The following is a 27,888-nucleotide window of genomic DNA, read 5'->3' as shown; positions in this document are numbered from 1 at the left end:
TTGCACCTGCAGATTGAGAAGTAGGATTATGCTATTCCCCCAGCTGGAAATGTAATATGCAGGGCTGTGTGAACGGCTCTTGCACCTCCCTGCGGACTGGCTTTTCTGAACACACTTAGCCAAAGCCTGATGATTAGCCTTCATAAGATAATCCGCTGAGACAGGGAAGAAGTGTGTGCATGCCTGCCTGTGTGTGTGTGTGTGTGTGCATGTGTGTGTGTGTGTGCACGTGCGTGTTTGTTCATGGGCATAATTGTGTGTAACTCTCTCTTCTCCTTTGTGCCACTCCAGATGCTGGCTGCGAGTGGATAACTACTTCATCTGGAGCTTCATTGGCCCCGTTTCATTTGTTATTATGGTATTAGCTTTACTGTCAGACAGTATTATTCTCCTCTCTATTTTTGATATCACCCAGTCACACCAAAAATATTTCACCATGCTTGCTTTGTGAGGTTAATTACAGTGCAAAGTCGGTATTTTTGGTGCAGACTGTGAAGTTCACATCACGTTTATTTGATTCTTTCTATCCTCTGTCCCCAGCTCAACCTCATTTTCCTCATGATCACTTTACACAAGATGATCCGCAACTCTTCAGCACTCAAACCTGACTCCAGCCGCTTGGATAACATTAAGTGAGTTCAAATTATTCAGTGGGAGTCATACTCCTTAAAAAAGTGTTTTTGTTGTTGTTTTCAAACAGGTTTCCTGCAGATCTGTAAAATCTTTAAAGGCATTGAATTCATTTATTTAAAAATAAGACCCTATTTGTTATTTAAAATGTGTGTTAGATTATTTTTTTCAAAATTCCTTAAAATTGCTAAGAAAGGCAAAGTATGTAGTAAGTAAGATGGACCAGTCAGTATTTGTTAACATTTTCTTGCCCACTTGCATCAGGTCGTGGGCTCTGGGGGCCATTGCCCTGTTGTTCCTGCTGGGGATGACGTGGGCTTTTGGTCTTCTTTTTATCAACGAAAACACGGTTATAATGGCCTACCTCTTCACCACCTTCAACGCCTTCCAGGGCATGTTCATCTTCATCTTCCACTGTGCCCTGCAGAAGAAGGTAACAATACTACAGCAGTCTTTGAGACCTTACTATATGTTATGGATGGAATTCTGAATAAGCAGATGAAATGTTGTGGAGACGGATGGATGGATGTGCACATCTGATATATTCAGCGTACAAGTTCAGAGTGATTGCATTTTGCTGTTTGCGTGTTAAAAGCCTCTGCTGCTCCACATTGGGTCCAGGCTATTGAAGCTAAGTGTTTGTGTTTATGAGTGGCTTTAAAACACGTCCGCTGTGCCTGTGGTGTTATTTCTTTACAGGTCCATAAGGAGTACAGTAAGTGTCTGCGTCATTCCTACTGCTGCAGCCGCACCTCCACCACCAGCTCCCACGGCTCCCTGAAAAACTCGGGCCTGCGTGCCAACAACCGCTACTACAGCGGCAGCCAAGCTCGCCACGCAGCGGCCCACAGACAGGTGCGGGTAGGACGGACCCACGCACTTTAATGATGGCACACACAAAGCACATGCAGGCACACTTTTTATCCATCTTTAGGCATCAGCCTGTGTGGAAGGAGGATTTCCGCAGAAATCAGCTTGTTTCAGTGGAATGAGATCTATTTTCTTGAACCAAATTGACACAATCCAACCTTTATTTATTTTTTAGAACACTGTCAAAAGGGTGTCAAAACAAAATAAAAAGCTTTGGAAACAAGGGACATTTCCTCACCCTGCTGGTATATTTTCCTTGGTTTAAGAGGTTTGTTATGTAAGATTCAAGAGCACAAAATGATTGCACCTGCGGGGGTTTGATTGCTGATCAATACCAATGACTCACCGATTACATTGCCAAGCACTTGAATTTACTTACATACTTTTCCACCCACAGTCACGTTGCTTTTATTTGTCAGTGACAAAACGATGTGCAGCATTACGATACATTTTGTTCCCAGTGAGAGCAATTTTAAAACATGTTACATCATGATTTGTGATGTGATCATTGGATGTTTCTGATGCTCTAATCAGCCGGCGTGCTCACCTTGGTTTTACTTTTATGTTTTCATCTATCACTGGCAGCCCCGTGCTTCCTAGAGTAGATGACTCATTAAATAAAGATATCCTTTGAAGTCCGTGCACTATATATAGACACAGACACCATAAGAGGCATCTGGAAATACTGTGCATGCTGGTGTATGCACTACACACACATACTGTACGCACACATTGACAGTTAGTCCTCACAATCAACAAACAAGCTTTCCCACAATTTAATAAGACGCTTCCAAACAACAATTGTATCAGCCACTGCAATCATGTCTTACACATCTCAAGTTTATTAGCCCCCCTCCTGATAACATGACATAGCTGTGTGCCTCTTTACCCGACGCCTCGGTCTCTTTGTCTACCATGTTTGCCTATTGTTCTTTGCGGATTAGAGCGAGCCCCACAGTTTTGATTACAGCAGCCCCGCTGAGTTACAAAGTCTACCCGTCGCGTTGCTATATTTAACTTGTTGTCTGTTTGCTGCCACTCACTGAGCTCTGCTCCTTCTTCCAGAGTCGGATCCGCAGGATGTGGAACGACACGGTTCGAAAGCAGACGGAATCTTCTTTCATGGCGGGAGATATCAATAGCACCCCGACACTCAACCGCGGTGAGGCCTCCCTCTCTATCACTGCTCTGCTTCCCTCGTCGTTGAGTTATACACACTCAAATGAACACAAACACATAGAGTCCTGCACACTCATATGATTTACACAACTGACCAAAAAGAAGTAGAGTAGGACAGAGCAAAGTGCTGTTATTCAGTGTTAAATGTGCACATGTGACGGTATGGAAGATGATGAAGCATGTGTTCCCACACCTGGTGTGTTGAGGATGACTCGATGGGCCAGAAGGCAAATAGCAGCTAGCGGCAGTAAAAGCTTAAATTCAATATAATATGGTGGAGGCTGGTAGTTAGGTTTCAGTTTGCAGTGTATATGTATTAAATATATGCAGACATCCTGTTATGTGAATATGTGTGTCGTTGAAACTACACAATTAACTCCTGTTAGTGTAATTAAGCAGATTTAAGCTGCCTCACAAAGGCTGACTGCAATAACAGAATTTTGGTCAAAACTGAAGACAAAAGGAGGGTTTGAAATGAGAGGCAGTGTTAAATCTATTTAAATGGTCACTTGTCCATGCAATTCACTTTACGCGTATTTCTGCACTGTGGGTGTATTTTTATGCGGCAGCCTTTTTGTCCAAGACAAATCTCCTAAGGTACAATGAAATAATCTTGAACTTTGAATCTTGAAAATTGAGTTACTGCAATTAATCCTTTTGATTACTGTTCTATTTTGTGGCAAAAATTTCCTGGTTCAGTTTTGTTCTCTTCTAGGGAAAATAGGGTTTAAAAAATTGTATTAACTACTACATCCAACCAAAACCCAAGGCAAATCGAACTTGATGTAGTTGCACACTGTCTCGGGACCCTGGAGATTTTGGATTCTGTCTGGCCAGAAAAAAAAAAACACAATTAGTGTATTATGGCACGTGTTGTACATGAGAATTAGGATGACGCAAACAACAAAATAATTGATAATGTGGCGCTGACCATATATATAAGATAATGCCAAGTGATTAAAGTAATGAAGTGAGTATAACAATAAAATATTACTTAAGGGTTGCTAAAAAATAAAAGAGACATCTATTAGTTAAACAAATACAAACTGAATCTAGTGAGAAAAAAAACAGTTTAGATAATGAAAAAGATAAGATACTAAAACAGTAGTTACTACACTAAGCCTTTGCATTAACTGTACAGCTAATTCTACTGGACTGGAATTTTAGTGCATTTTTGGGGTGACAGGTCAAATCATTGATTATATTTTTAGTCATATTCTCATCATATGCTTAATGAATACCTATTTATTAAGTGCATTACTACGTCAGTCAAAACACTTTTTCTCAGTTTCAGTGTTAGCATAGTTCCTGCGGTCAGTCTTTGTAGGGCAGTGTAAATGTATTTTTTCATTTTTGAATACTTAAAGTCAATTACACTAATTTGATTTAAAGAAAGAGGTAGTGTAGCCACTTCACAGTCATATATCACATCTTTCACAGAATACAATTCTTTGTAGACTCTCCATAACCACCAGAGATGGTTTGTAGCCACTTGCAGTGAAATAGTTCATCATCAAAAACAAGTCATCTGTCTTTGGTTTATTTGTTCACTCTGTTTTATGAATTTCAGTTTTTCAATTAAATAAAAAGTCATTTGAAGCAGGAACAAGACAAATAATCAATATCACAGTATATTGTGTCATTAACAACCCAGACATATATTCTGTTTTTCCTCCTAATATAATTTTGATTTTGCTTTGGAAAAATGTTTTTTTTTTATTATCGTCCACATAAGTTACTCAAAAGTCTTGATATGTCAGTGCATCACAGAGGGGCATGTGTTGTTATACTATCATTATAAAAAATACTGTAATAGCTGTGATTTATCCTGAGATTACCAGCCCTCATTTGACCTCTGTCCTCTCAGCCTTTTTATAGCTGCATTGGATCGATTGCGTCCGAATCTTCTTTGCTTGAGTGCAGTGACGCATGCCGTCCCCTCTGAACTCCACACAGCTGAATAGCGCACTAGCAAATATTTAAGAAGTGGAAGAAAAAAAATTGTGTGGAGTCACTGATTGTCTCGGCCTCTGCAACTGGTGGCGTCACTGCTGCAGCCATCAGTAACGCGGAGACGATCAAGGTTGGCGCAGGTTCAGGGTTTGGGGGGGGCATGGTGGGGTGGGGGGTGTTGATGATGACAACAGAGGCAGTCACAAAATCAGCCGTCACTCTTTATGCTAATTTCATCCATTTTGTTTTTAATGAACTGATTAGCGTGTGAGCGAACAGGGGGTAATTATTCTAATTGAGGAGAGTGACAGGCGCAAGGCAGGGGACTGAGGAAGAGGGTGCTACGAGTGAGTGGGATGGATGAGAGAGAGAGGTGTGTGTGTGTGTGTGTGTGTGTGTGTGTGTGTGTGTGTGTGTGTGTGTGTGTGTGTGTGTGTGTGTGTGTGTGTGTGTTCTTGTGGTCGGGCGGGTCGGTTTCCAGGGTTTTTTTCGTCACGACAGAGCAATCACCAGACCTGTTGGAGACACACAATGTGGATCATTCCATGTTGTGCTGTCAAACACAAACAACTGTGCTGTGAAGCCTTTATTTTCTGTGCTTCAGAGGAAAGTTTGTCAGTTGGCAGAAAGTGAAAGACGAAGGGGAGCACAGGAGGGAGGGAGAGGAGAGTAGAGAGAGAGCTGGAGAGGGGGAGAGAGAGAGAGAGAGGCGCTATCATGGAGGAGTAATTAAAGAGGCCAAATCTGGAGAAGAGACTGCGTTGTTATCACTTGCATCTCGGATTTCTTTGATTTCTCCACTTCACTTCTTTTGGAACCACAATCTCTTCCTGACAATAGTAGTGTGTCCAGAAGATGTGCAGTACACACACACACACACACACACACACACACACACACACACACACACACACACACACACACACACACACACACACACACACACACACACACGGAGCCTCCCATGATTCCCCCTGCCCTACTTTCTCTCCCCACTTAAAGCTAGTTCCTTTAATTTCCTACAGGATATTCCTATGAGGTACACACAGACAGCTAATCCCAACTAATTTGGTGTTGTTTGTAAAATTCTGGCATGAGGAACTGAGAAAATGTGGTTGAGTCAAGACACAGCAGAACGAGCCAGAGAATTGAGGGGTTTGTGCGGCGTGCCAGAAAGATGGACAGGGGGAGAAGTGTAAGAGGAGGGAAAAAAATGACAAATAAATAGCTGTGTGTAAGTGCATATTTTATTTTATTTTTTATAGAATCCCCCGCTTCCTTGCTGTGTGATGAACGGTAGGCGTTAGACCTGAAGGTTGCACTTTGCCTTGGACTACTCTCCGTCATGCTGTCCTATTTTTAATTTCATGGCATTTCTGTTTGAGTTGCCTCAGGCTGCAGCCATACATGGGCATTATACAACATTCTGTGTGCCATTTCTTTGAATTATATTTGTCTCGTAGTGGCATTCACATTGCACTGGGAAATTAACTATGTTTCAATGGCTGCACCCCTAGACTACATAATGGCATGCATTACTGTTCTACCCCATCTGACTACATTGTCAGGAGCCAAAAGAGAAAAAAAATAATGGCAATGCTCCAAACAGTACCTTTCCCCTGCAATTGTATTTTTACTCAAAGGTTACTATCAGCAGTCATAAACATTGAGGAGAACACTGTGAAATGCATTACTCCATAAAGCACCGGCATAACAAAAATAACCCCATCTGAATAAACAGTAAATATTTTTATGTCTCCAGATGTTATTACTGAGTCTGGAAACGTGAATTTCAGAGCATTACACCTATTGTGTGCAGTGTTTCTGCGTGTGATTGCTTTGCATACATTTTTAGACAAAGATAAGGACCCATTTATGATTCTGTTTATTTTTTTTAAATGTCTGTGTCTTGCAGCGACCATGGGCAACCACCTTTTGACGAACCCGGTGTTACAGACTCGCACTGGTACCTCTCCTTACAACACTCTGCTGGCTGAGAGCTTCACCCCACCATCACCTGGCGTCTTCAACTCTACCGGTTAGCTCCTCACAAACACCCTGGTCTGTGTGTGCAGTGTAGTTAGTTTGTGTGTGATTGCAGTAGGGATGTCCCAATTAAGTTTTTTTTTGCCCCTGATCCCAATCCAAGTCATTTGATTTTGAGTATCTGCCGATACAGAGTGTGGATCTGATACCAGTGTATATCCTTACAGTTTACTTACTCTGCAGTGCAGTACAGGATATTGTCTGCATTCAAACAGTTCCTTAATGTTTTTTTTCTTAATTTTATTTTTAGAAAATAACAAAGTGAACAAACAAAAAATATTTTTTTATGGCTGTTTTCACAAATCCACTTAGTGCAGCATTTGTTTTTCGATAAAATAACAAATAAACTAAAATGTGTCTTCAAAAATGCAAATCCAGCAATGCAATGCAATAAAAGTACAGCGCACTATAAATGATTAATATAATCACAATTTTACATCAATGTAGTGTTATAGCTTAACTTTAACACTCCTAGTCACAACAAATAAAAATCCATCATAATTACGCTTATTACAGGATTATAGTAAAATTAGCTGAATGAAGAACAAAAATTCCACCTAAAGTGGTGTAACAGCTTAAGTTGAACATGAAAAAAAAAATAGTTTCTACTTATTGGAGTAGCAGCATTACAATAAAACCTGACTACCTGCTGGAAATTGTGCTCTCTTTTAATGACACCTTTGTGTTGGATGTAAACAAAGGATTGGGTAGGGTGAGTGCTCAAAATAATCGATCTCGATCAATTAAAAAAAATATATGCAGACATCCTGTTATGTGAATATGTGTGTCGTTGAAACTACACAATTTCTTGGGCCTGATACAGATCCTTCATTTCCAATTAGGACATACCTAGATTGCAGTATGCACTTTCTATCAAAACAATGTGAATAGTATGTGTTTATGAACTTTGGTTAACTTCCCCACATCTTACCAGTGCAGAGATCTCATTTTTGTCCTCCGGCTGATGTTTGCTGGCTCTTGGGCTGTTTCTGGAGCTACTGATTATACTGCCTCATTTTTTAGTCAAGGAGGCTGAAAAGAGGAGAAGTTGTGGCGTCATATCATTGGGGTACAACACAGTCTGGTAAAGTCTGGTCTGCACTTGCCAAAAGGCTCAATAGCTGGCACAGGATTATAAAAACTGGGGCTGATTGATTTGTTTTGCTGAAGCCTCCACAGTCAGCCTAGGGTCAAAATATATTTTATACAAAAAATAAAGACATCAGGAATGCAGACCTTACTTGGAGAGGAGTAAGAGAGGAGAATTGGGGACTTTCTCTTCCTAAACTGATTTAAATAAAATATGCAACAACAATTTAAGTCTACTTGTTGTCCTCATAGGCGCAGTAACCTACTTTATGGGTCATAATAACAATACTGCTATCAATGCAAAGATCTTCAATTAAGGACCATAAACCAATGCTCTCTATACCGTGGACACAAAGCGTATAGAAGCAGATTAAAAGAGAGGTTGAGAAAGAGAGGGAGATGACTCTTTCTCTGAGATTGTTTGGTAATGGCAGTCTGCAATATTCCTTTTGGACAAGCACTACGTCACCCCACAGCAGGAACATTTATTCGTCCAGTGCAGTTCCACAAATGACCACTTGAAGCTGGCTCCAGAAGCCAGTTAATCTCCTTAGATCCCCATGTTAAAATGTCAATTTTCCAGCAGAAATAAACATGTTTAGCACCAATTTCAAAAGTATTACCATCTTTCTACTGCATTGAAAGCCCAGTTTTATGCAAAGACAGTCTTTCCTGCAGTGAATTACTTCTTTAATGTCCTTCTGTACGTTACTCTGATCATACATTGGCATGGTATACTCAAACTCACCACTGTATTTGAGTGCTTGCACATGTGTGCATGTGTGTTTGAGCCTGTTTGTGTGTTGTTTTTTCAGACTTTGTAGCTGTCAGACGGATTCACTAGGCTGAGCAGAACAGAGCCAAACAGTGCCTACAGCCTAACCAGCCATCTGGTCAGATCTTGAATCTTCATGAGAACAGCCACAAATTGATTCGAAGTTTAGCTACAGCTGTGACTGCCAGAAATCTTCAGGACAGTTTTCCTGTTCCCAGGCAGAAAAAGTAGTCGATTCAAATCATGATGGCCGTAGAAAGGGATCAGACAGCTCGGTGGTCAGAGACAGTCCATGTGGGTGTAGGTCAGTCAGGTGTGAGTGCTGCTGTGTGTGCGTGCTTGCTTTTATCTCAGAGTCTCTTTAAACAACTTGATGGCTGTTTTATCGCATTGCTGCATTCCCACACCCCTCTTTGGGTGCACATAACTGCTGAATTAGACATGTTCTGGTAATTGCTCCACTACAGCGCCGATATTCCAGAGAGCTATGACTGCGTGCGGCTGGTTGCTGGCTGCACCCGCAGAGTATCAGGCCTAGTGTCTGAGGACTGAAATTTAAGGCGGCGTTTCTGTTAAATATTTTAAAGCCTCTCCGCACAATACGTCAAGCCTGATGGCCACAGGCCTGGCAGCTGAGACATTTTTAGAAGAGAGTGGGAGAGGAAGTAGGGAGAGCACTTCATTAGAATGTCTAATTACCCACACCACCACCGAAGGAACGTTGATTAAAGTCATACTACGCATTAAATTTAAAAAATGAGTACGCCTCTCGCTTTTTGGGCGGCTTTTGCTTTGCTGTGTGATGTTAATTTGGGAGAAAAAGCACAACACCTTTGGTGTGTCGAAGGAATAAAATAAACATTTCTGCTACTGTACAGGGTTTTGTATGAATTATGTATGTATCCAGGTATCACTGACAGTAGTAAATAAATATACAGAGTATTTTCTGTGGCTTAGATGTAAATGTTGGAGGGATATGGTGTCAAACAAACAGGACTAAGTCTGCATAAATCAGAGATAATGTGACTGTGCATGTGTTTGTGTGTGTGGTAGGAGTTGGAGGGTTTGATGTGAGAGTGTGAGTGTGCGAGAGAGAAAAGAAGAGGGGCGGATAGACATGGATGTTTTTTATTCCGTTAATGGTTCCCTTTTGAAATGTCTTAAAAACTCATACATCAAGTTAATGTTGCACTATTAAAGAACACTTTCTGACTCGTGTCTTTTATTTTATTCACTCCACATGACTTTCTCTGTGATTCACAGGAACCTTCCGTGACCCAAGTAAGTGTAATTCACCTCAGGACACATCACTTTACCATCTGATATTTCTTCGTCTTCTCTTACTGACACTTGAGTCTGACTGTAAGATAATAATGCCAAAACCCTTTGTCTCTCGTCTCTCTTCTATTTGTGTTTGGGTCCAGAGAGTACGTTATCTAAGGCCCGCGACCCCTGTGGGATGGAAACCCTGCCCTTGAATGGTAACTTCAACAACAGTTACTCCCTGCGCAGTGGCCCAGGGGGCGTAGGCGGGGGCAGCTGTGACTTCCTTGGTAGTGGTAGCGGAGACAGTCCCCCGCCCCTCCTCAATCCCCGCAGCTCAGATGCACTGGGAGGCGGAGGCATCCGACGAAACCTCTCTGATGCCGCTGCCTTTGAGAAAATGATCATCTCTGAGCTTGTGCACAACAACCTGAGAGGTGGTGTTGGAGGAGGGAGCGGGGGCGGTGACATAGGGGACAGGGTGTGTGGCAGCCTGGCCAGGGGACGTCCTCACGGTGGGGTTGGTCGGGGGACAACGGGGGCCGGGCCGGAGCCATCTATGAGTATGGACGAAGACGAGGACTTTCTGAGAGAGGGGCGGCAGCGCACTCCGCAGGATGTGGAGCTGCTTTATAAAGCTCTGGAGGAGCCCCTGCTGTTGCAGCGAGCCCAGTCGGTCCTCTACCAAAGCGACCCTGAGGAGTCGGAGAGCTACACGGCCGACCTCACTGAGAGCCTGGGCCACAGTGGCCACAGTGGCCAGAGTGCTGGTGGGCAGGCAGGCAGCAGAGCGCCAGACTCCCCTGCCCATGACTCCCTGTACACCAGCATCACCAACCTGCGAGACTCACCCTACCCCAACAGCAGTCCTGAGCCCCTGGAGGTGGTCCCCCGTTCAGCCCAGCCCCCTGAGGAGCTGTACTACAGCTCTGGGAGGCCTGCCCTCGGCTCTCGTGGGGCCCCCATGCAGACCTTCTACCAGGCCCCACCCCGGAGACCGAGCGGGGAGGGACACCAGGCTCAGGAGCCTGCTCTCAATGAGGGAGACGGACAGATGCAGCTGGTCACCAGCCTGTGACTGGAGCCTGAAGGAGGAAATCGAGGACTAATGTGACGGCCAGAGCTGCCTCCTAGCCCGCCTCGTTCTCGCGTCTCTCCACTTTCTGCTTGTTTGGTTGCCTTTCTTTCTCTTGACTTTTATTTAACTAACAGATGAGCAAACAGAGTGACCTTCAGGGGGAGTCGTGGCTGACTCTGCAGGATCAGCCTTTATCTTGAACCCTCCCCTGTCTTTTGGAGATGAGTGATGGGTGTTTTTCCAACAGAGCGTGCGTCGGCTCTCTCCAACCCCAGTCCTCCCCAGCTTCTTTGGTACCCTAAGGCCAAGTCCAGCACTCTGAATGTACCGATTCACCCCCTTTACCTTCGGATATTTAAAAACTTTAAAACTTTGTTAAAGTTTTTTATGTAATTTCTCTTCAGACCTGCCTCCGGATATGGGAATATCATTTTATATTTTATCTCATTTCCCTTTCGTACCATCCATAGGTCGTTTTTTGAGTCATCATTTGATAGGAGTAGTTAGCTGTGGAGACAGGGAATATAGTACACTATTATAACCTAAAAAATGTCTCGCAGAAAGCTCTTCACTGTTGCCAAAAATATCTTTTATTGAGCCAGGACAGAAACTAGAACATTCACAAGGCAAACACACACACACATACACACACACACACACACATATACGCTCACTCATCCAGAAGTGCTCATTACTGAACATCAAAAGTGAAAACAGTACTCCATCTAAGTAAAGGGGAACAAGAGCTTTTGTTCCAAGCAGGCAGTGGGAGCTGATTCAGAGTAGTTGCCTTCATTTTCTCTTGCTGTGAATCGACGACTATGTACAGAAGTGGAGTAGAGGCAGAGACGGATACTGAGGAAGCGCTGCACCATCCCTCCAGAGCAGGAGAAAACCTGCATCCACAAGACTGGCCGATCCTCTCCACTATTCTCTCTGGTTGTTTGCTTTAGGCATTTGAAAAGTTAAATGACTGCCTTGCTGTTGTTTTGAAGAGAGTATTCAATTTGTTGACTTTGGGTCCTCCGGGGGCTGCGAGAGCGGACTGGTGTTGCCCCCCTCCCCCGGTACTTTGCTGTTAGAGCCTAGCCAGTTGAAGTGGACTTGTTTCCTGTGTGTGGTTGTGACGAGCAAAGACTGTAAACGTCGCAAGCGCACAGGTCGACCAGTTGGTATAACCGTGTACATAGGAACCACACATGAATCTACTTTATTCCTACTATGTAAATAGGGACACCAGATGATCAAAAGCAACAAAAAGTAACAAATACTATGAAAAATGACTTCTTGTACTGCAACGAACCAACGAAAGAAAAAAATAAAATGTTTTTGAGTTTGTGAACTGAATGATAAACCCTTATCTCTCTCCCCCGTTGCTTGATCTCTAGCTCTCTCTCGCTCTTCTGCGCCTCTCAGTGAAAAATCCTTAGTGAGAGGAAGGCCGAGAGAGAGAAAGATTACAATGTGTAGTAGATTTTATTTATACAAATGAAAAACAGAACAAAAAAAATCCTGGCACAATTTTATGTAAAATAATCCGTTACATGTTGTTAATGTGTGACTTTTGACATTCCCGGCGGTGGAATTGCCGAAGTCAGTGGGGGGGGCGGGAGGTGCGAGGCGAGCCAGATAGATGTCGTCAGATGTCATACTGTGCCTCACAGGCACGACAAAGCATTGTGGGTGAACGACAGCATCCATACAGTGATTTGGTTTGTTCTTGTATTATTTGGAAGATATAACCAGATGACATACTTTTAACAACATGGGTTTTAGCATGTATGATAATGACATTTGTTTTCCTATCAGAGAATATTGCATTTTGCTGTTTCTTAAAGATAGTTTCAGCATTACTCCAGAGCCTAATGTGACAACTTTTTCATTTCCTGTGTGCATGTGTGTAAGTATGAACGGCTGGTTGTGTGTGTCCAGTGTGTGTGAGTGTACCAGACTTTTTGTATGTGCACACACATCTGAAAGGCTATTTTTTTTGTGACATGACTTGAATGCACATCAGACGTGGGGGGGGGGGTACACATCTCAGAGAGCTGCCATTACTTCTCCGCCTCAAATGGAAGTTACTCTTGCGATGGCGTTCAGGTACAAGGAGGACAGGAGAAATCAGACCGCCTCGAGAGATGTGAGATAACCATATACCATGAAAATGACAAGCAGGGTTGACTGATCGGGAGGAACATGTTTCCAATATGCCACCTTATGCAAGCGATACATTTGAGAAATTAGCTGTCAAAAGAGAGCTGCTCGTGAGGCTCCTTTCCAGCTGAAATCTGTCTGACCTTTAAAAAAAAACTGGAAGTTTGCCTTCTTCTACGCTGTATTTATAGGTATTTGTTATGGTTTATTTATCAGTTTTTTATGTGTTTTTGTGGAATATTTATTCGCATTGATTTATTCATGCCATTGTTTTTTTTTTTCTTTTTCACTGTCTGCCTCGTAAAACCTGCGCTGAGTGAAAGAGTGTGATGTGTGGACAGAACGTGAGCAGAAAATAGATGCATCCGCTGCAGTGTGACATTTGCCGAGGGCCTGACTGTCCCACATCTAAGAGAACCCAAAGGACAGCTTTTAGCTGTGGCTCCTGGGGCTGAAAGAGAGAGAGGGGTTAAAGACAGATAAGGGAGAGGGATTACAAGGATTTGCCACCATTTATTCTTGTTATTCAAATCACTTGTGAAAAGTAGCATTGTATGGGCCGCCGAGCGCGATGAGGCTCAGAAAAGAACAAGCCCTGGTATCATCACTTGAGCCATAGGGGGGGAACATGTGCAATACTGCTTTGATGGTACATGAGTAGGATTTGCAGCTGAACTTCTGAGCTGTCTGTGTTTACAATTGAAAAGACAGTATGTACATGTACAGTGCCGTGCAAAAATCGGAGGCCACCATAGACTGATTGTTTTAGCAAAGTTGTCATGAGGATATATATATGTTTCTCAGTCTCTTTATTATAATACAAACAAAGAATACAGAGATAATGTCCAATGCATTAAAACTAGGACTGTTAAGTAATTCATTTTTTAAATTATGATAAAGCAATTAATCACACTTTATTTCCATTATTTTGCATTACAAAGCAGTTTTGAAGTTTATATTGAAAAGGTCAAACAATTCTTATCAGACTGTATTGAATAAGAATCAAATGAAGCAAAAAACTGCATGGGACTAGCGTAAAGTAGACATTTTTGTAAATGTAGCTTAACTCTGGAGTGTTTTTCCACCTCCTCTCTGAGAAGCTAGAATGACATGGTACTGCTGGATTCCCAAAGTCTTCTAGTTTCCCATAATACCAGTATCATCACTTGCCAGTAGAGCCTCTTAAAAACGCGTTAATAACTAGGGGTGTAACGATCCATTGATATATATCTATTAAATGAGCAATGATCACGTCACATTGATGCAAAGTGTAAACGTCGATCCACATCATCCTCTTTTAGACGCGCCCTTATTTTGAAATTCTGTGTCACCCTGCACACAGCGTCCGGCAGATGATGGCGAGCAGCCCAGAGAGAGATGATGAGCATGACACATGCATAACGTCCTTTACTCGGGAATAAATCGTCAGTGTGGAGATGTTTTGTTTTCGGAGAAAGTATGAGTCAAGAGATGGCGCATATCATATGAAAACAAAAGCCGAACTGAGGAAACATAAGGTACCTGCCGGCCACCTGCCTGACTTTTTGCTAACACCTTAGCTGCTCTGTTTCAACAATGTTGACTGAAAAAACGTGCATGTAGACTGAAACTCACCCATGCTGTCCGATCGGGAGATGCAGCGACTTAAATCAGCGGTGAGTAAGACAAAGCAGAAATAATAGTAAACTCGTTAAGTTATGAGTAAAGGAAAGGTCCGCTAGCTGCTAAACTAATTTATGCAATGCAGAGTGCCACAGGCTTATGCTAATAACATTAGCATGTTGTGTATATGTGACCTACAAAAGATAGTTGTTTTATTATTGAGTTTTATACTTTGGTGCAAAGATCTTGTTATTAATCCACGTTTTGAGGATGTTGGAAGAAGATTGTCTCCAAGTCAGACAGCCCTGAAGTTTTAGGAAAAAGATCATGGTTTGAATTAAAATGAAAACATTTTTTCAGAAAGCATTTTCAAACAGTTTGAACCAGTTTTAATTATTTCCTATAATGTATATGTTGTTGTTATCTTTTCTGGCCAAAAGCGGAGAAAATGGGGGCAGCTTCTCCTGTAACCGACTGTGTTAAATGAGTATATAATAACAGTTCATATTGTTCACAGGCCCCCAAATCGAATCGCATCGAAATCGTATCATGGTAGACTTTGCGATATTGTCAAATATCTTATTGTTGTCCAAACTACCAATGTAATATCATAACGTGATGAAACCAGTGATTTACATCCCTATTAATTACTAACCTTAATCTCATTGTGATTAATGCCTTACTGCTAACAGCCCTAAGTGGCTTCTTCAGACTAAAGTTGATATTAAGTGTGAAACATTGAATAGTGCAACCATAACAGAAGCTAGCTCAAACAATCAATACTGAGCTTTGGATATGTCTTGAATGCAACCTGGTGTAAATGCACCAGGAGATTCGTATTGTAAAACTCATATTGTCTACCCAAGGTAATTTACAACATGCTAAGTGAAAAGGCAGGTCACACTAAACGCTTGCAACTTAAATGTGTTGTAACTGTTAATTCTAAAATATTTGCATTTTTAATACTGCATACATATTTCCTGTATTTTCTGGTTGTGTTTTAGTAAAGAGAATACTGAGAAATAGATATGTCTGATCATTATAACCTTGCTAAAATAACTAAATTTAAGATGGCCCAAGACTTTTGCACACTGCTGTTCAGCTCGGCTGCAGAGCTGGACAATGTGGAGCATGTATGTCACAGCTCAGTGGCAGCACTTTCTGGTCAGCTGAGGACAACTGAATGTATTTTAACAAGAAGATATAACAATTCACTCCAGGGCGGAAGTGTTAATGGGAAACACAAGACGGCCATCATCATCTTTATCCCCATCATTCTCATCACCATCATCATTAACTCCATCCCTCCCTCATTGTATTTGACATAATGTGCTGATGCTGATTTCTACTGCTCAGCTGGGACCCGCCCTGGGGAGATTCGCTGTTTAGACAGGCACTCCCCATGAGAGGAGGAATGTGCGTCACCTTGGGCCTGCTTATCTTTTCGTTTTTTCCAGCACCTCCCACCTCCTTTTCTTTTCCTTCCCCCACATCTCATCCACATTTTTAATATCAATCTCAATGGACTCCATTAGTGCAGCGCTTCTTCGTGAGTGTTAATTTGTTTTGTCAAAAGCTTTGTTTATCCCAGATTAATATCTCAATAAACAGAGGAGTGCTGTACTGTGGTAAATGATAGTGATTATACAGTAGAAGGTCCACGGCCCATGCTGTTGGACGGAGGTTCACGCAACGGGAGTTTCTCCGCCATTCAAATCCCTCCAAACCTGTGATTACAATAATAACACAGTGGGTACTAATTTACTGCAGCAAACTCGCCCTCGCTCCCTTTTTTTCAGTCTCTGTCGGCGAATGTTTAACAAAACTCCTGCACCACGCTGGTGGCGAGCCTGACATGCATGTGCTCCAGTGGTTGGGTGGGAAGTTGTTTAAAAAGGTGGGACGCCCAACCTTTGACACAGTGCTGTCTCACCCCTGCAGCTTAGTGTCAGTGGAGAGTGAGCTGTGGCATTGTTCAGTCTATCATTAGACAGCGGAGGTCCCAGCAGGCCTACAGTCCGTTTACTCGCAGTTGACCCTTTCACACACACAGACCTTTTTTTTATTTTAACCAATGGATTTGTGTGGCCCATATCAAACCAGGGGTGCGGTCGCTTGGGAGTAAAGGGGGGACTGTGAGTTCAACAGCAGCAATTGAGCAGGGGGTCATTATGTCTGCAAAGACGGGCCCAAGAGGGGACGGAGTGGGGACAGCATCAGCCGAGATGTCACAGATGTCACAAATTCATAGCCATAGGCGGTAATGGAGAGAGAGGGCGGCTGGAGAGGGGGGTTTGCAGCAGTGAGGCTGTGCAGGGCTGGATCTGGAGATAAGGAGATGGATGTGCTGCTTTGTTTCAGAGGGCTTTCTGTTGGGGGTATGAAGTCCAGAGGTTATCAGTTTACGGTTTGAATCGATCAAGCTGGCATGTCAGATCTCAAGTTTATTCATTGAATGAATAAAAAAAAAAAAATATATATCTAGAAAGATGACGTGGTTGTTTGTTCTGACCGATGCTTCCTTAAAAAGAAAAGAGTGAATCCACTGCCGCATCAGCCGATTTAAAGGAGATTTTTAGAGTGCTAACAAATGCGACAGAATTTTCCTATACAGATTTTTAAAACTCAAATGTAAACAAAGTAGTACTATTTTGTTATTGGTCTGTTGTTACGTGTCCACATGACTCCTGAATACAGTACTTATAGAGTAGTTTTAAGAATATATATAGGGGCATGGCATAAACCCAGTGATGAGGATTGTGCTGTTTCTCTTTCGTGCTGAATCTGTGTCTGTAGAGCTGTGCCAGCAATTCAGGCTGTCTTTGATGCACAGGGTGGGACCAACATCAGAGGGGCCTCTGTGCGGGATGGGCTTCTCCAAATGTTAAACCTGTGAGGCTCGTTCTGCATTGAGACCCCACGGTCCAAAACAAACATATCTTTTGAGACATATATACAATATTCAGTCAGGTTAGGTAGTTTTATACACTGAAGTGGAGAAATACACAAATAGCAGGAGCAGGCTGAATCTGTTGGCATGATTATTATTATTATTATAATTTTGTATTTCTTCCTTTTCCTCCACTTGGTGCACTGTCTCTGAGAGTGGGGAGGAGCTGCCTGCATGTGCCTGGACGGGCCAGGACATGCTGCCCGAGACGACCTGTGTCCGTTATCAGAGGAAGAATAGCTGGCTATAGCAGGTGTGAGTGGGATATCAGCTAAACGCTGTGTGATTTAGCTCAGCACAGTAGAACCTGGTCAGTATTGACGTCCCTGAAATGCTTCATTTAGTGGGATAAATTATCGGGTGCTAGAGGTTTTACATAACAGGCTGTAGGCATCTGTAGAAGAAATGAGTACTGACGTTGTGCCATGTGGGGTTCTACACATCGCATCATTTCCAGAGCTTTCTGTGATTTTCTATGAAATAAATGATTTATCATGTACCACTGAGACATTTGTAAACCGGGATTAATATAACCCCCTGATTCTGTTTCAGTTTTCTTTGAGGAATAATGTTCTTTTTGGTTTGTTTTCTCACAGTCATTGCTTTGACAGCTGTCTGGGCCAGTGTGTGTTTGCGTCATCGCAGGTCAGAGCGACCTTGTATCAGCACATATTAATAAAAAACTATTGAAAATATATACTTTTCATGCTTTGGGGTTTCTCTGGGAAACAAGGATACGTTTGGTATTGTTCCACCTGGACCTTATTTTCCCATGTTTTTGTATATAAGTGACTAATGGGATGGGAACGACCATTTTTGAAACTGGCCCAGGATTGAGTGAGACAACTGCAGCCGACAGCTGAGACACAGGCTGCAATGTAACAATCCAGGACACTTGTGAACTATCAGATTATGTCCATGAAAAGTGCTTGTGTTTGCCACTGACAGGGTCAGACGATTATTATTATTATTATTATTATTATTATTATTATTATTATAACTGTCTGTCACGCTCATGGAAAGGATCCCAACAGAGAAAGAGCACTTTGTTCCGTTATGTCCTTTTTGTTTAACAAGCAACAACCTAAAATAGCTGTCTCAAAATCCACCAAACTCCTTGTGAGTTTTATTCTGTCTCTGTTGACTTTGAATGAGGCATGTTTTACAATAATAAATTATTGTTTATTTAAATTGCATCTAGAGGGTTTGGCAACTTCAGAGCTATTTCTGGTTGAACGTAAAAGATATTACTCTTCATCAAGAGGTCTATCTCAGTAGAGATCCTCTCCATAATTTTGTCAGACACTTGGCATAATAATCCGAGCCTAAGAGTGGCAAAAACAAGCACTTTTAGTCATTGTAAAGTCAAAAAATGTTGTCGTCGTCAGTCATTTAGACATAAAAACATGGTGAAATAGGGGCACTGGTTGAAAAAGGTACTCTTTAAATGGGCTCAGTGTGTGGTTGTACGCTTATGTGTTGCATAATTATTTGTACTTTTACTCATGTGCCAGTGTGATAAAAGCATAACAGCACGCAGCAATTGTGAACAAATTAATCTTTCACTGTGCCATATGCATAAAAACTTCAATATACCTGCTTCATGATTCAAACAGGAAATGAAAAGACGTCTTTAAAGCCCTAATACAGCAGTTATGTTTTATTCATGGTCTGTCCTGCAGGTTACGACAGCATTGTGCTGCTCATGTTTGTACCATGGGAAGCAGAGGACTGAAGCCTGGCAGCTCGAGCCCCTTCCTGACTCAGCTCCCCTTTGAACCACTCACTGTATGCATATGCAGATTTGACCCGGTGGTTTGGATGATGATTATGTCAAATGCTGGTCTGTGTCCAGAGCATATACTACACAAAGCGATCAAAGAGATGCAGAGAAAAAGCAAGCTGTCAGTTTAGGAGTCGGAACCCAGAGACTCAACAATTTGTGTTTGGACAGGGACTAGTAAGAGCTTTATGCCGGACGAGAGGACTGGTCCCATACTAATCTGGAGAGAGCTCGGCTTTGTTTCACTACAGTAACCCTGAGTCAGTATTACTGAGAGCTGCTACAGTGATCAACCATCTCATATGTATCTGTATGTACATGCAGACCTGTGGGCATACTTGCTCAGCTGGAGTCATCTTTACAAAGCATCAGTCAAGGTTAATTAATCATACAGTGTGGTATGATCCCTGATGTAATCTTTTAATAACTGCCGTGTGAGTACAGCTTACTGACTTCTGGATGCAGCACTGTTTGCTTGCAGCAGTCTGTGAAGCTGCAGCAACTGTAGGCGACCTGCAGTAGACTCGGAAACATTGTGATCAACCAGAGATCAGTTAGGGATAACGCGACTAAGTGTCTCGGTTATTGCAGGCCATGTAGCTTCCCTTAAGCCTGCTTATCCCCAATGCGGTGCGATCAGTGTTCATCTCCTGCTGAGTTTTGCTTCCTTGACTGCTCATAATACCGTTAACAGTGGAGTATGATTGGTAACTAATTAGCCGATATCTAATTATTATGTGCATCTGAGCATAGAGGGTTCATCCATAATTACAGCTTCTCCCATGTACTTTTTTTTTCTCCCCACATGTCATACTGAACGCTGCACATGCATGACGGCATCACCCCCTACCCATCCACCCTTCTGCCCAGCCCCTGCCTTGTCCCCTCGGTGGAACTCCCAGAGAGGCGACGCTCTGAGGCCTTGACCATTCAATCACCCTCTTTTCACTGGTAGTATACGGTAACACTTTCACACACTGACATACCAAACATGAGCAACAGAGCCTCTATTCCCCAACACACTCTCCTCTTGGTACTCAGTCCATCTGTGAGGTAAAAAAAGGGGCTTTTTCAAGGTCATTGCACATTTAGGGAGGCTCAGAATAGAATCAGACATTGACTAACAGCAACTCTCAGCAGATCCCAGGAGATAGAGAAGGGAGATGTATTAAATTCAGCCTGAACCCCTGTGTGTTTGTGTGGAACTGTAATTACTACCATGCATCAAGCCACAGGGGCAACAAATCTTTTAAGTACTGTAACACTTGTACGTAACATTTAAATTACCAAGTGATGTGCTTGCTGTTTCTCTGTTGGCTTATTAATAAATCAGAGTGCTATACTAAAAAAAAAAAAATACAGCCCAAAACATTGACACTGATTAGCATTAGCATAAAAGAATCACAGTAGTCAATCAGCAGTATGAAAAGAGGATGCCTCATTTATTGGAACAAAAGCATTTTTAGCCCCACCCACAGTTGTTGATCATAAAAATACATTATGTAAAAATGATATTGGCCTATATTTTGTAGATGTAAGTACAATTAGGAATTTTAAAGCTTTTGCAATCTGGAATGAATAATTGCATTTCCACCACTCAACAAAATTAATAAAAGGCCTAATTATGCTGCTTATGTACCTCAGTGATGTTGAAGTCATGACTGTTTACTGCCCCCTTGTGGCAAAAAGTTCATACAGCGATAGTAATGAAACCAACCACAAAAATGACCAAGAGGTTAAATCCAGAATGGAGTACAACATTTATTTCAAAGCTCATGGCAAGATTTTTTTTGCTTATTGTTTTTATCATAGGTGTAGATTCTGGGTTCTCCCTCAATATTTATTTTTTATAACCAATAAAAACATGAGAGTGGCAAAGGACTTTTTAATTTGACAAATATTAAGGCATTTACACTATAAAATGAAGCAAAAGAGGCACAAATCTATTAAAAAAACAATTTGCCAGAATGCAAGAAATTAAATGATTGATGCTCATGCATCTACATACTATCTATATATAAATCGATCAATTAAAAAGCAAAAGCTGAGTACATTAGCAACAAAAGAAAAACAAAGAATCACAATATGAATTTATAAATGCAGAGTAAAATGAAAACACCATTACTATTTGATTGGATAAATGAAAAATTACTGTGGTAAACTCAAAAAGAAAAGATTGGACACACACTGCATGTATGTGTTCCACTATGCATGATCTCATCATACAGAGGTATAATATAATATAGAATATATACTGTACGTTATTGTTAGTACATCATCAGTTGGTCTTACAGCTGTGCATGTGGTACTTTTTCTGACAGGTTTTCGGACCACCCTATCCTTTGGTCAAGCCATGCACTTCAAATTCAACCTCCCATGTTTTTTGTTATGTGTAATGACAATGCATATTAATATGTTATATGAGCTTTCTGATTACGGCTCCTATATCAAGAAGCAGACAGCGACGTATAGACACCAGTTTCCACTGGGAAAATGCTGTTTCATTTTTCTGTGATAAAAATCATCTCATCAGAACGATTTAAAGACGATGTAATCATGTAAATTTTGCTACATAGGTCTTGGAGAAAATGGCTCTTCTCATATTGTGAGAAAAGACAGCATGCCCCTTAAGAGAGCAGTGCATCATGGGATGAAAATGATTATTTAAACAAAACTTTTGCACTTGACCTCAAAGGAACTGCCAGAAAATGCACCACACAGCTTGAGATGGTGTACATATAATATAGGTTGATATTATTATTATTATTATTATTATTATTATTATTATTATTATTTACTATTTCTGTAAATTATAGTTGTCATGTTGGGTGTTGACTTCACGTCAGAGTCCTGCAGAAAAAAAAAAAGCCAAATCAATGAAAACAGCATTTTACCACATACAAAAAATCATGTATAGCACAGAAAGCTTTCCACTTACTGGTGCAGTGGAGCACCTGATCTGGCCGCGGTCAAAGCTGAGTTCGTCCACCGAAACTACGGCTACATCTGTCTTGTCAAAACCTTGGATGGCAGCTCTGGAGACAGAAACAACAAGGAGAGGAGACATGAGCCTCTGCACAGAAACAGCAAAGCTCAGTTAATGCTCACTCTGAGCAGACGTCAGACAAGTTCTGAACTTCAGATTGGCCCGTCACATTTGGGATAGAGGTGAGGGAGGGGGGTGCAGTTCATAAAGTTACTCCTGACAGCTGTCCAAACAGCAGCAACAGGCAAAATGAAATAAGGTATGAAGGAGAGTAGAAAGTGGAAACTGACAGAGATTTCTCTTTGGGCTTAGTATGAATGCAGAGTGACTGAGAGCAAGAGGCAGTCTCACCCCTGATCCAGAAGCAGCGGCTGCCCTTCATCCACATGATCTCCACGATCTCCATGATCTCCATGACCTCCATGATCTCCATGACCTCCATGATCTCCATGACCTCCATGGCCACTGTCACCAGGAGTCCGTCCTCCGGACATGTCCCTCATTCTGAGGAAGAATTCACAGCCATGATCGTTGACAGATGGGCACAGAAAAACATCAGAGTGAGTACTTAAAGTCACATTTTTTATTTTTTACCCCCTCTTTGCATTTTGCACATATCGGACAAAATTAATTCTATTTAATTTGAGATCAGTTTATAGTTTGCCTTTGATCAGTGCGATTGACATTCCAGGATGAACTTGTTTTAAACATTTAGGCTTGTTGAACTAATTTAAACATTTAGGTTAGCGTTTCCCAAACTTTTGAGGCCCCCTCACTATCATTGAGTTAACTGACGACCAAGTGAATTATTTCATGAATATTTCAGATTGTATTCAATGAAATTTTTTCAAGCTCGTTGGTTGTTTTTTAGCTGTGGATTTTTCTAATCCAGAGTGAGGCTGTTTATCAGAGGGAAGGCTCTGTGAATATAGCTTGTTTTCATGACTTTGATTTTCTTGATTTTTTTTTGCACCCCTTAAGATCAAAAGGAGCTCGCAAACCACCCCAAAGCTTTGGTGAACCCCCCCCCGGCCACTGTAAGGACAATATGGGACACACACTTTACCAGGTAAGCTAGAGGTCACCCCCTATTAGCTATATTATATAAAATGTTCTTACTTTTTTTTCCTTGTGGAATTTGGGTTTAGGCATGTTGGTTTGCTGTTAAATAACAATGTATTTGTTTTTACAAATTGGTGCTCTCTTCTTCCCTGCTTTCATCATACTTTATCATGTGGATTTTTTTATTATTGTTTTTTCATCATTTTGCTTTTGCATCCTAAATGAAAGCTAATATAGCCTGTGGGTTGCTGTAAAATGAAAAAGAGATTCCTCAAAAAATGATTACATCTGATACAATTTATAACAAATATTTGTACTGAACTGCTAGTAAGATCTACAAGACTACAAACTTACCCAATAGTGTCTTTTCCTGTGTTATTATTCACTCCTCCTGGATCATCCGTGACACCCCTGAGGCAGACAAATACAAAAGTTGTAAAATACTGTGTGTGTGTGTGTGTGTGTGTGTGTGTGTGTGTGTGTGTGTGTATAAGCTCACCCGTTCATGGCTCGATGATTAAAGGCTCTGTTAATATCAGGGGCGCGTATGTCTTCACTGCAAAACAAATACGAGATAAGAATGACAGACTCTTCTCTGAAAAATCTCATTCACTACCTGCCCAGTCAAAGGAACACTTCTCCTAAATCCTCAAACAAGCACACAAACAAAAAAGGCTACAGACACAAGCAGGAGTAAGCAGTTCTCATTCTCACTTTATAGTCAGCTGGATGCACCCGTTGCTCAAATTGCGGTCCAGACTCAAGGATTGAGGAGTCTGACCATCAGCGTTAGGATCAATACTATGGAGACAAAGGTAGCTTTTAGCAGATTACAGTCTAGACTTCCAATTGCTCTTTAAAAAGGCTAACAAGAGGTCAGAGTGGATAAAGGTATTTTATTGTTAACATGGCCTAACCTGTCAACAAGCTCTCTTCTAAGAGTGTTATTCTGCTCGATATTATAGTCACCACTTCCATGCATTTTGGAGGCAAGCACACTTTGTCTGTAATGACAAAGAAAAAAGAGATTGTATTAAATTTCACTGATCTGTGCTCAAAGTATTTTATAAAAGTTAGCTCACCTCATAACATTGTTCTGCTGAGTCTCTGAATCATCAGGTTGGACCACTGGGACGGCGTTATATTCAGTAACACTGAAAATGTCCAGTTAAATTAAATTAGCCAATGTTGAGTTTCAGTGAATATAATTATTTTCTTTCCCACTTCTTCTTTAGAGCAGCTCAACAAGAAAACATTTGAAACAAGTTTTTAACTTTAAGCAGGCAAAAGTGTTTTTTTTTTATTTTTTATTTTTTTTTATTTTTAAATGGATATGCATTTAGGAAGATTAAACTAATTGAGTAGAGAAGTTGCTCTCTTTGTGTACCAGTGACTACTGAAACATATGTAAAAAGTTAAACTGACCCATTTTCGTGTGCCTCTCTCCTTTCTGCCAGGAAATTCCCCTCTCTACAGGAACAGGAAGTCCGTAGGTATCTGAAAAACTCAGAAACTCCAACTTCGCCCTGCTGCTTCCTGACACAAGCAACAAACAACATACATTTCTGAATCCACTCAAGAAACTGTAAGTAAAAGTTCAAATGCCATTTACAGTCAGTTGTTATTGCAAATAGAACAAAGCTCACCTTTTCCAAGAAATGTATAAGCAACAAAGTGTCACGATGATGATCCCGATGAGCACTGCCAGGCAAACTGATACACTGACTGCTACACCAGACAACACACAATTTGCAAACATATTATTGTCAAGGATCTTTTTGAGTTATTGTATAGCAGCGTGACATAAATGTTGGGAAACAGTAGAATAATTACAGTGTCACTCAGAATAAACTGACACTCACTGATGGGGTCCCACTGTTTAGGATTCATTGGTGAATAGCTGGGTTCAGGAGTTGTCTGCATCTCTGTTTAAGATAAAGAGGAGGGATGAAACACAGTATATAAGTATACATGTACATAATATAAACATGGACGGATTATGAGAACACGGGCCTGTAAGCACAGACATGCAGGTGACCCCACCACAACACCAAAGCAGCAGGACACAAACTTTAAGCTTCTTTTTTCATCTCTGTGGTATTTTTTTGTCACTTTGTAGTAATTTTTTCGTCTTTCTGTAGTTTTTTGTGTCTCTTTAATATTATTTTGAGTCTCCTTGTATTAGTTTGTGTCTGTTTGTGGTCATTTTGTGTCTCTCTGTAGTTGAGTACATCTCTTTGTAGTCCTTTGTGTCTTTTATAATTATTTTGTATCTCTTAGTGGTCATTTGGTGTCTGTTTGTGGTCATATGTATCTCTTACTGGTCATTTTTGGCTCTATGTGGTTGTTTATGCCTCTTTAAAGTAATTTTGAGTCCCTTTGTAGTTGTTTACTTCTGTTTGTAGTCAATTTAAGTCTCATGTCATGTTGTAGTCATTTTGTGTCTTTTTAGATTTTTTTTGTTCGTCTTTATAGTCATTTTGAGTATCTTTGTAATTGTGAACATCTGTTGTCATTTTGAGTCTCTTTGTAGTTGTCTAAGTGTCTTTGTAGTCCTTTTGTTTCTCTTATTAATTATTTTGTATCTGTTTGTGGTCATTTTCTGTCTCTGTGGTTGTTTGTGTCTTTTTACAGTAAATTCAAGTTTAATTGTTTACATCTGTTTTGTGTGTTTTTGTAGTTGTCATTTTTGTCCTTTTTTTTGCATCTTTATAGTCATTTTGAGTATCTTTGGAAATTCTTAAATTTCTTTTTAGTCATTTTTTGTCCCTTTGTGGTTGTTTTTATCCTTTTTGTAGCCTTTGTGAGTCTGTGTCTCGTTGCTGCAGTTATGCATCTTTATAATGATTTTGCGTGTTTTTTTTTACATTTTGAGGGGCTGAGATTTTGGGCCCCCTGGCCTGTGCCTTGTAGGCCTGTTCAGTAAATTATCCATGGATATAAAGTGAATCAGTTATTCACAACATCTCATTGCCTTACCGGTAATTGTAAAATCCCAACAGATCTCATGTACAAGCTGCTTCCCCTAAAAAGCAAAACCAAAGTCTGTATTATGAGAATGTAAAGAGCATATTTCCCGTTTACAAGAAAACAAGTCAAAATGTATTTCACTAATTCTGTTGATATAAATACACAATAAAATAGAAGGAGACTCACTTCAGAAATGAAACATTTTACTTGCAGGTCTCTGCATTCTCTTGTCATGGTTGAGTTGTTGTTGATGCTGATCACTGCAGGCGTAAAATTAGTGCCATCTTTACGATGCGCAATCGTCGTCTGTCAGAAAAATAAAAAGCAGCTTAATATGACTCACTGAAGGCACGGCAAAAACACAGGAAACAGTTATTTGTTCGCCTAATGTCAAACTTTCACTTTCACTTTTATCTGTTCCTTCTTTTTGTTTCTTTCTTTCTTTAAACACACACTGTAAAGGACCATAAAACAAATAAAAATACCTTATTATCATACACAAGACTCTCACTTTCCTCAGGACAGTCATACGTGAACAGGAATCCATTATCAGTCTTAATGCCGTTGCAGGAAATGTTAACTTGAGTGCACCCTGCGAGGCAACAGAGTTTTACAGTATGTGATTAAAAAACAATACAGTCAGCAATCTATAAACTTCCTAAGGTAGCAACAGGTACTGGTAACATCCAGTAGCTCGCGTATAATTAGCTTAAAGTTACAGGAAGTAGTAGTAGTAGTAGAATTGCACTTAAAAACTAATAAAAGTGGAAATAAATACATATTCCTGGTGCCCCATGTCTTACCTTTTGTTGTGATGACATAGAAAAACATAAGGGAAACAATCGGACTAACTTTATGGACAGTTTTGTCGGGGAAAAACAGGAACTCCATTTCCAATTCTAACTGCGTACTTCCAACTGCCCACACTGAGGTAACGTCAAGTAAAGCAGGAAGTGACGAAAGCCTTAAAAAAAAATGTTTTAAATCTAAATCTAAATGTTAATGCAGGGATACTTGTCTTCGCCTCGGCTAGAATAGTGTGATTAGTTAATCTGAAGAGAATTTTCCCCCACTTTTATTAAAATCAATTTATACCGTACTTCTAGCTTTAATGTTTTTGTTGTGCTCATAAATCTGTACTTTATCTCACCGGTATTCATCACTCAAGCTTTAAATTAAAGCTATCTGGAACAGTGCCATGGTTTTATTTCAAATTATCCTGATTAAAGAATTGCTTACATAAGTATCATACCTCATAAATTCTTAGTTTAATGACTACGTCTGTAATTTTTCCAACGAACACAAGGGGAGGCCCTTGTCCTACGGGACAGAGACACGTTGAACTGAATGCCCTCAGACTCAGCCTGTTGTGAAGAGACACCAAAGGGCTTTAATTTCATTTCACATAAAACAAAATAAAACAGATGTGTTGTTAGATAGGCACCGTACATCCTGCGGCCTAGTATGGATTCTGTATCGTAGTGGGACATTTTTAGCG

The 27,888-nt window shown here is 40.9% G+C and overlaps 2 protein-coding genes and 1 long non-coding RNA gene across 7 annotated transcripts in view; 2 read left to right on the top strand and 1 right to left on the bottom strand.

The window, feature by feature from the left end:
- The window catches only part of adgrl1a (adhesion G protein-coupled receptor L1a), a 119,300-nt gene extending 96,493 nt beyond the window's left edge, over positions 1–22,807 (top strand). The window contains exons 18-27 of the mRNA XM_088091051.1: positions 292–358; positions 541–632; positions 895–1,063; positions 1,330–1,485; positions 2,566–2,662; positions 6,548–6,670; positions 9,806–9,823; positions 9,967–14,692; positions 20,243–20,323; positions 22,671–22,807. Coding sequence (XP_087947177.1) covers positions 292–358; positions 541–632; positions 895–1,063; positions 1,330–1,485; positions 2,566–2,662; positions 6,548–6,670; positions 9,806–9,823; positions 9,967–10,883 — 1,639 coding nt within the window. The 3' untranslated portion in view covers positions 10,884–14,692; positions 20,243–20,323; positions 22,671–22,807. The remainder of the gene's footprint in view (positions 1–291; positions 359–540; positions 633–894; positions 1,064–1,329; positions 1,486–2,565; positions 2,663–6,547; positions 6,671–9,805; positions 9,824–9,966; positions 14,693–20,242; positions 20,324–22,670) is intronic.
- LOC121956238 (uncharacterized) lies at positions 20,789–27,351 on the bottom strand. 4 transcript variants are annotated; one of them, XM_088091046.1, is made up of 15 exons: positions 27,194–27,351; positions 26,876–26,982; positions 26,577–26,696; positions 26,400–26,445; positions 25,283–25,345; positions 25,067–25,148; positions 24,846–24,956; positions 24,503–24,574; positions 24,338–24,424; positions 24,135–24,221; positions 23,920–23,976; positions 23,775–23,831; positions 22,710–22,862; positions 22,311–22,407; positions 20,789–22,222 (listed from the first exon to the last, which is right to left on the bottom strand). In XM_088091046.1, the coding sequence occupies exons 1-15, from the start codon at positions 27,279–27,281 to the stop codon at positions 22,163–22,165; spliced, it is 1,287 nt and encodes a 428-aa protein (XP_087947172.1). In that variant the 5' UTR covers positions 27,282–27,351; the 3' UTR covers positions 20,789–22,162. The 4 variants fall into 4 exon arrangements, with proteins under 4 accessions (XP_087947172.1, XP_042360303.2, XP_087947173.1 ...); XM_042504369.2 differs by having other exon boundaries at positions 25,067–25,145; XM_088091047.1 differs by lacking the exon at positions 24,135–24,221.
- LOC148186461 (uncharacterized) overlaps positions 24,874–27,888 on the top strand; it is a 40,895-nt gene continuing 37,880 nt past the window's right edge. For both annotated transcript variants that reach the window (XR_015779642.1, XR_015779641.1), the window contains exon 1: positions 24,874–25,005. This is a non-coding gene — a long non-coding RNA (uncharacterized LOC148186461). The remainder of the gene's footprint in view (positions 25,006–27,888) is intronic.

Source organism: Plectropomus leopardus, chromosome 18, assembly GCF_026936395.1.
Source record: "Plectropomus leopardus strain MGB_pleo_1.0 chromosome 18, ASM2693639v1, whole genome shotgun sequence".
Taxonomy (NCBI): Eukaryota; Metazoa; Chordata; class Actinopteri; order Perciformes; family Serranidae; genus Plectropomus; species Plectropomus leopardus.
This window is presented reverse-complemented; position numbering and strand designations above follow the sequence as displayed.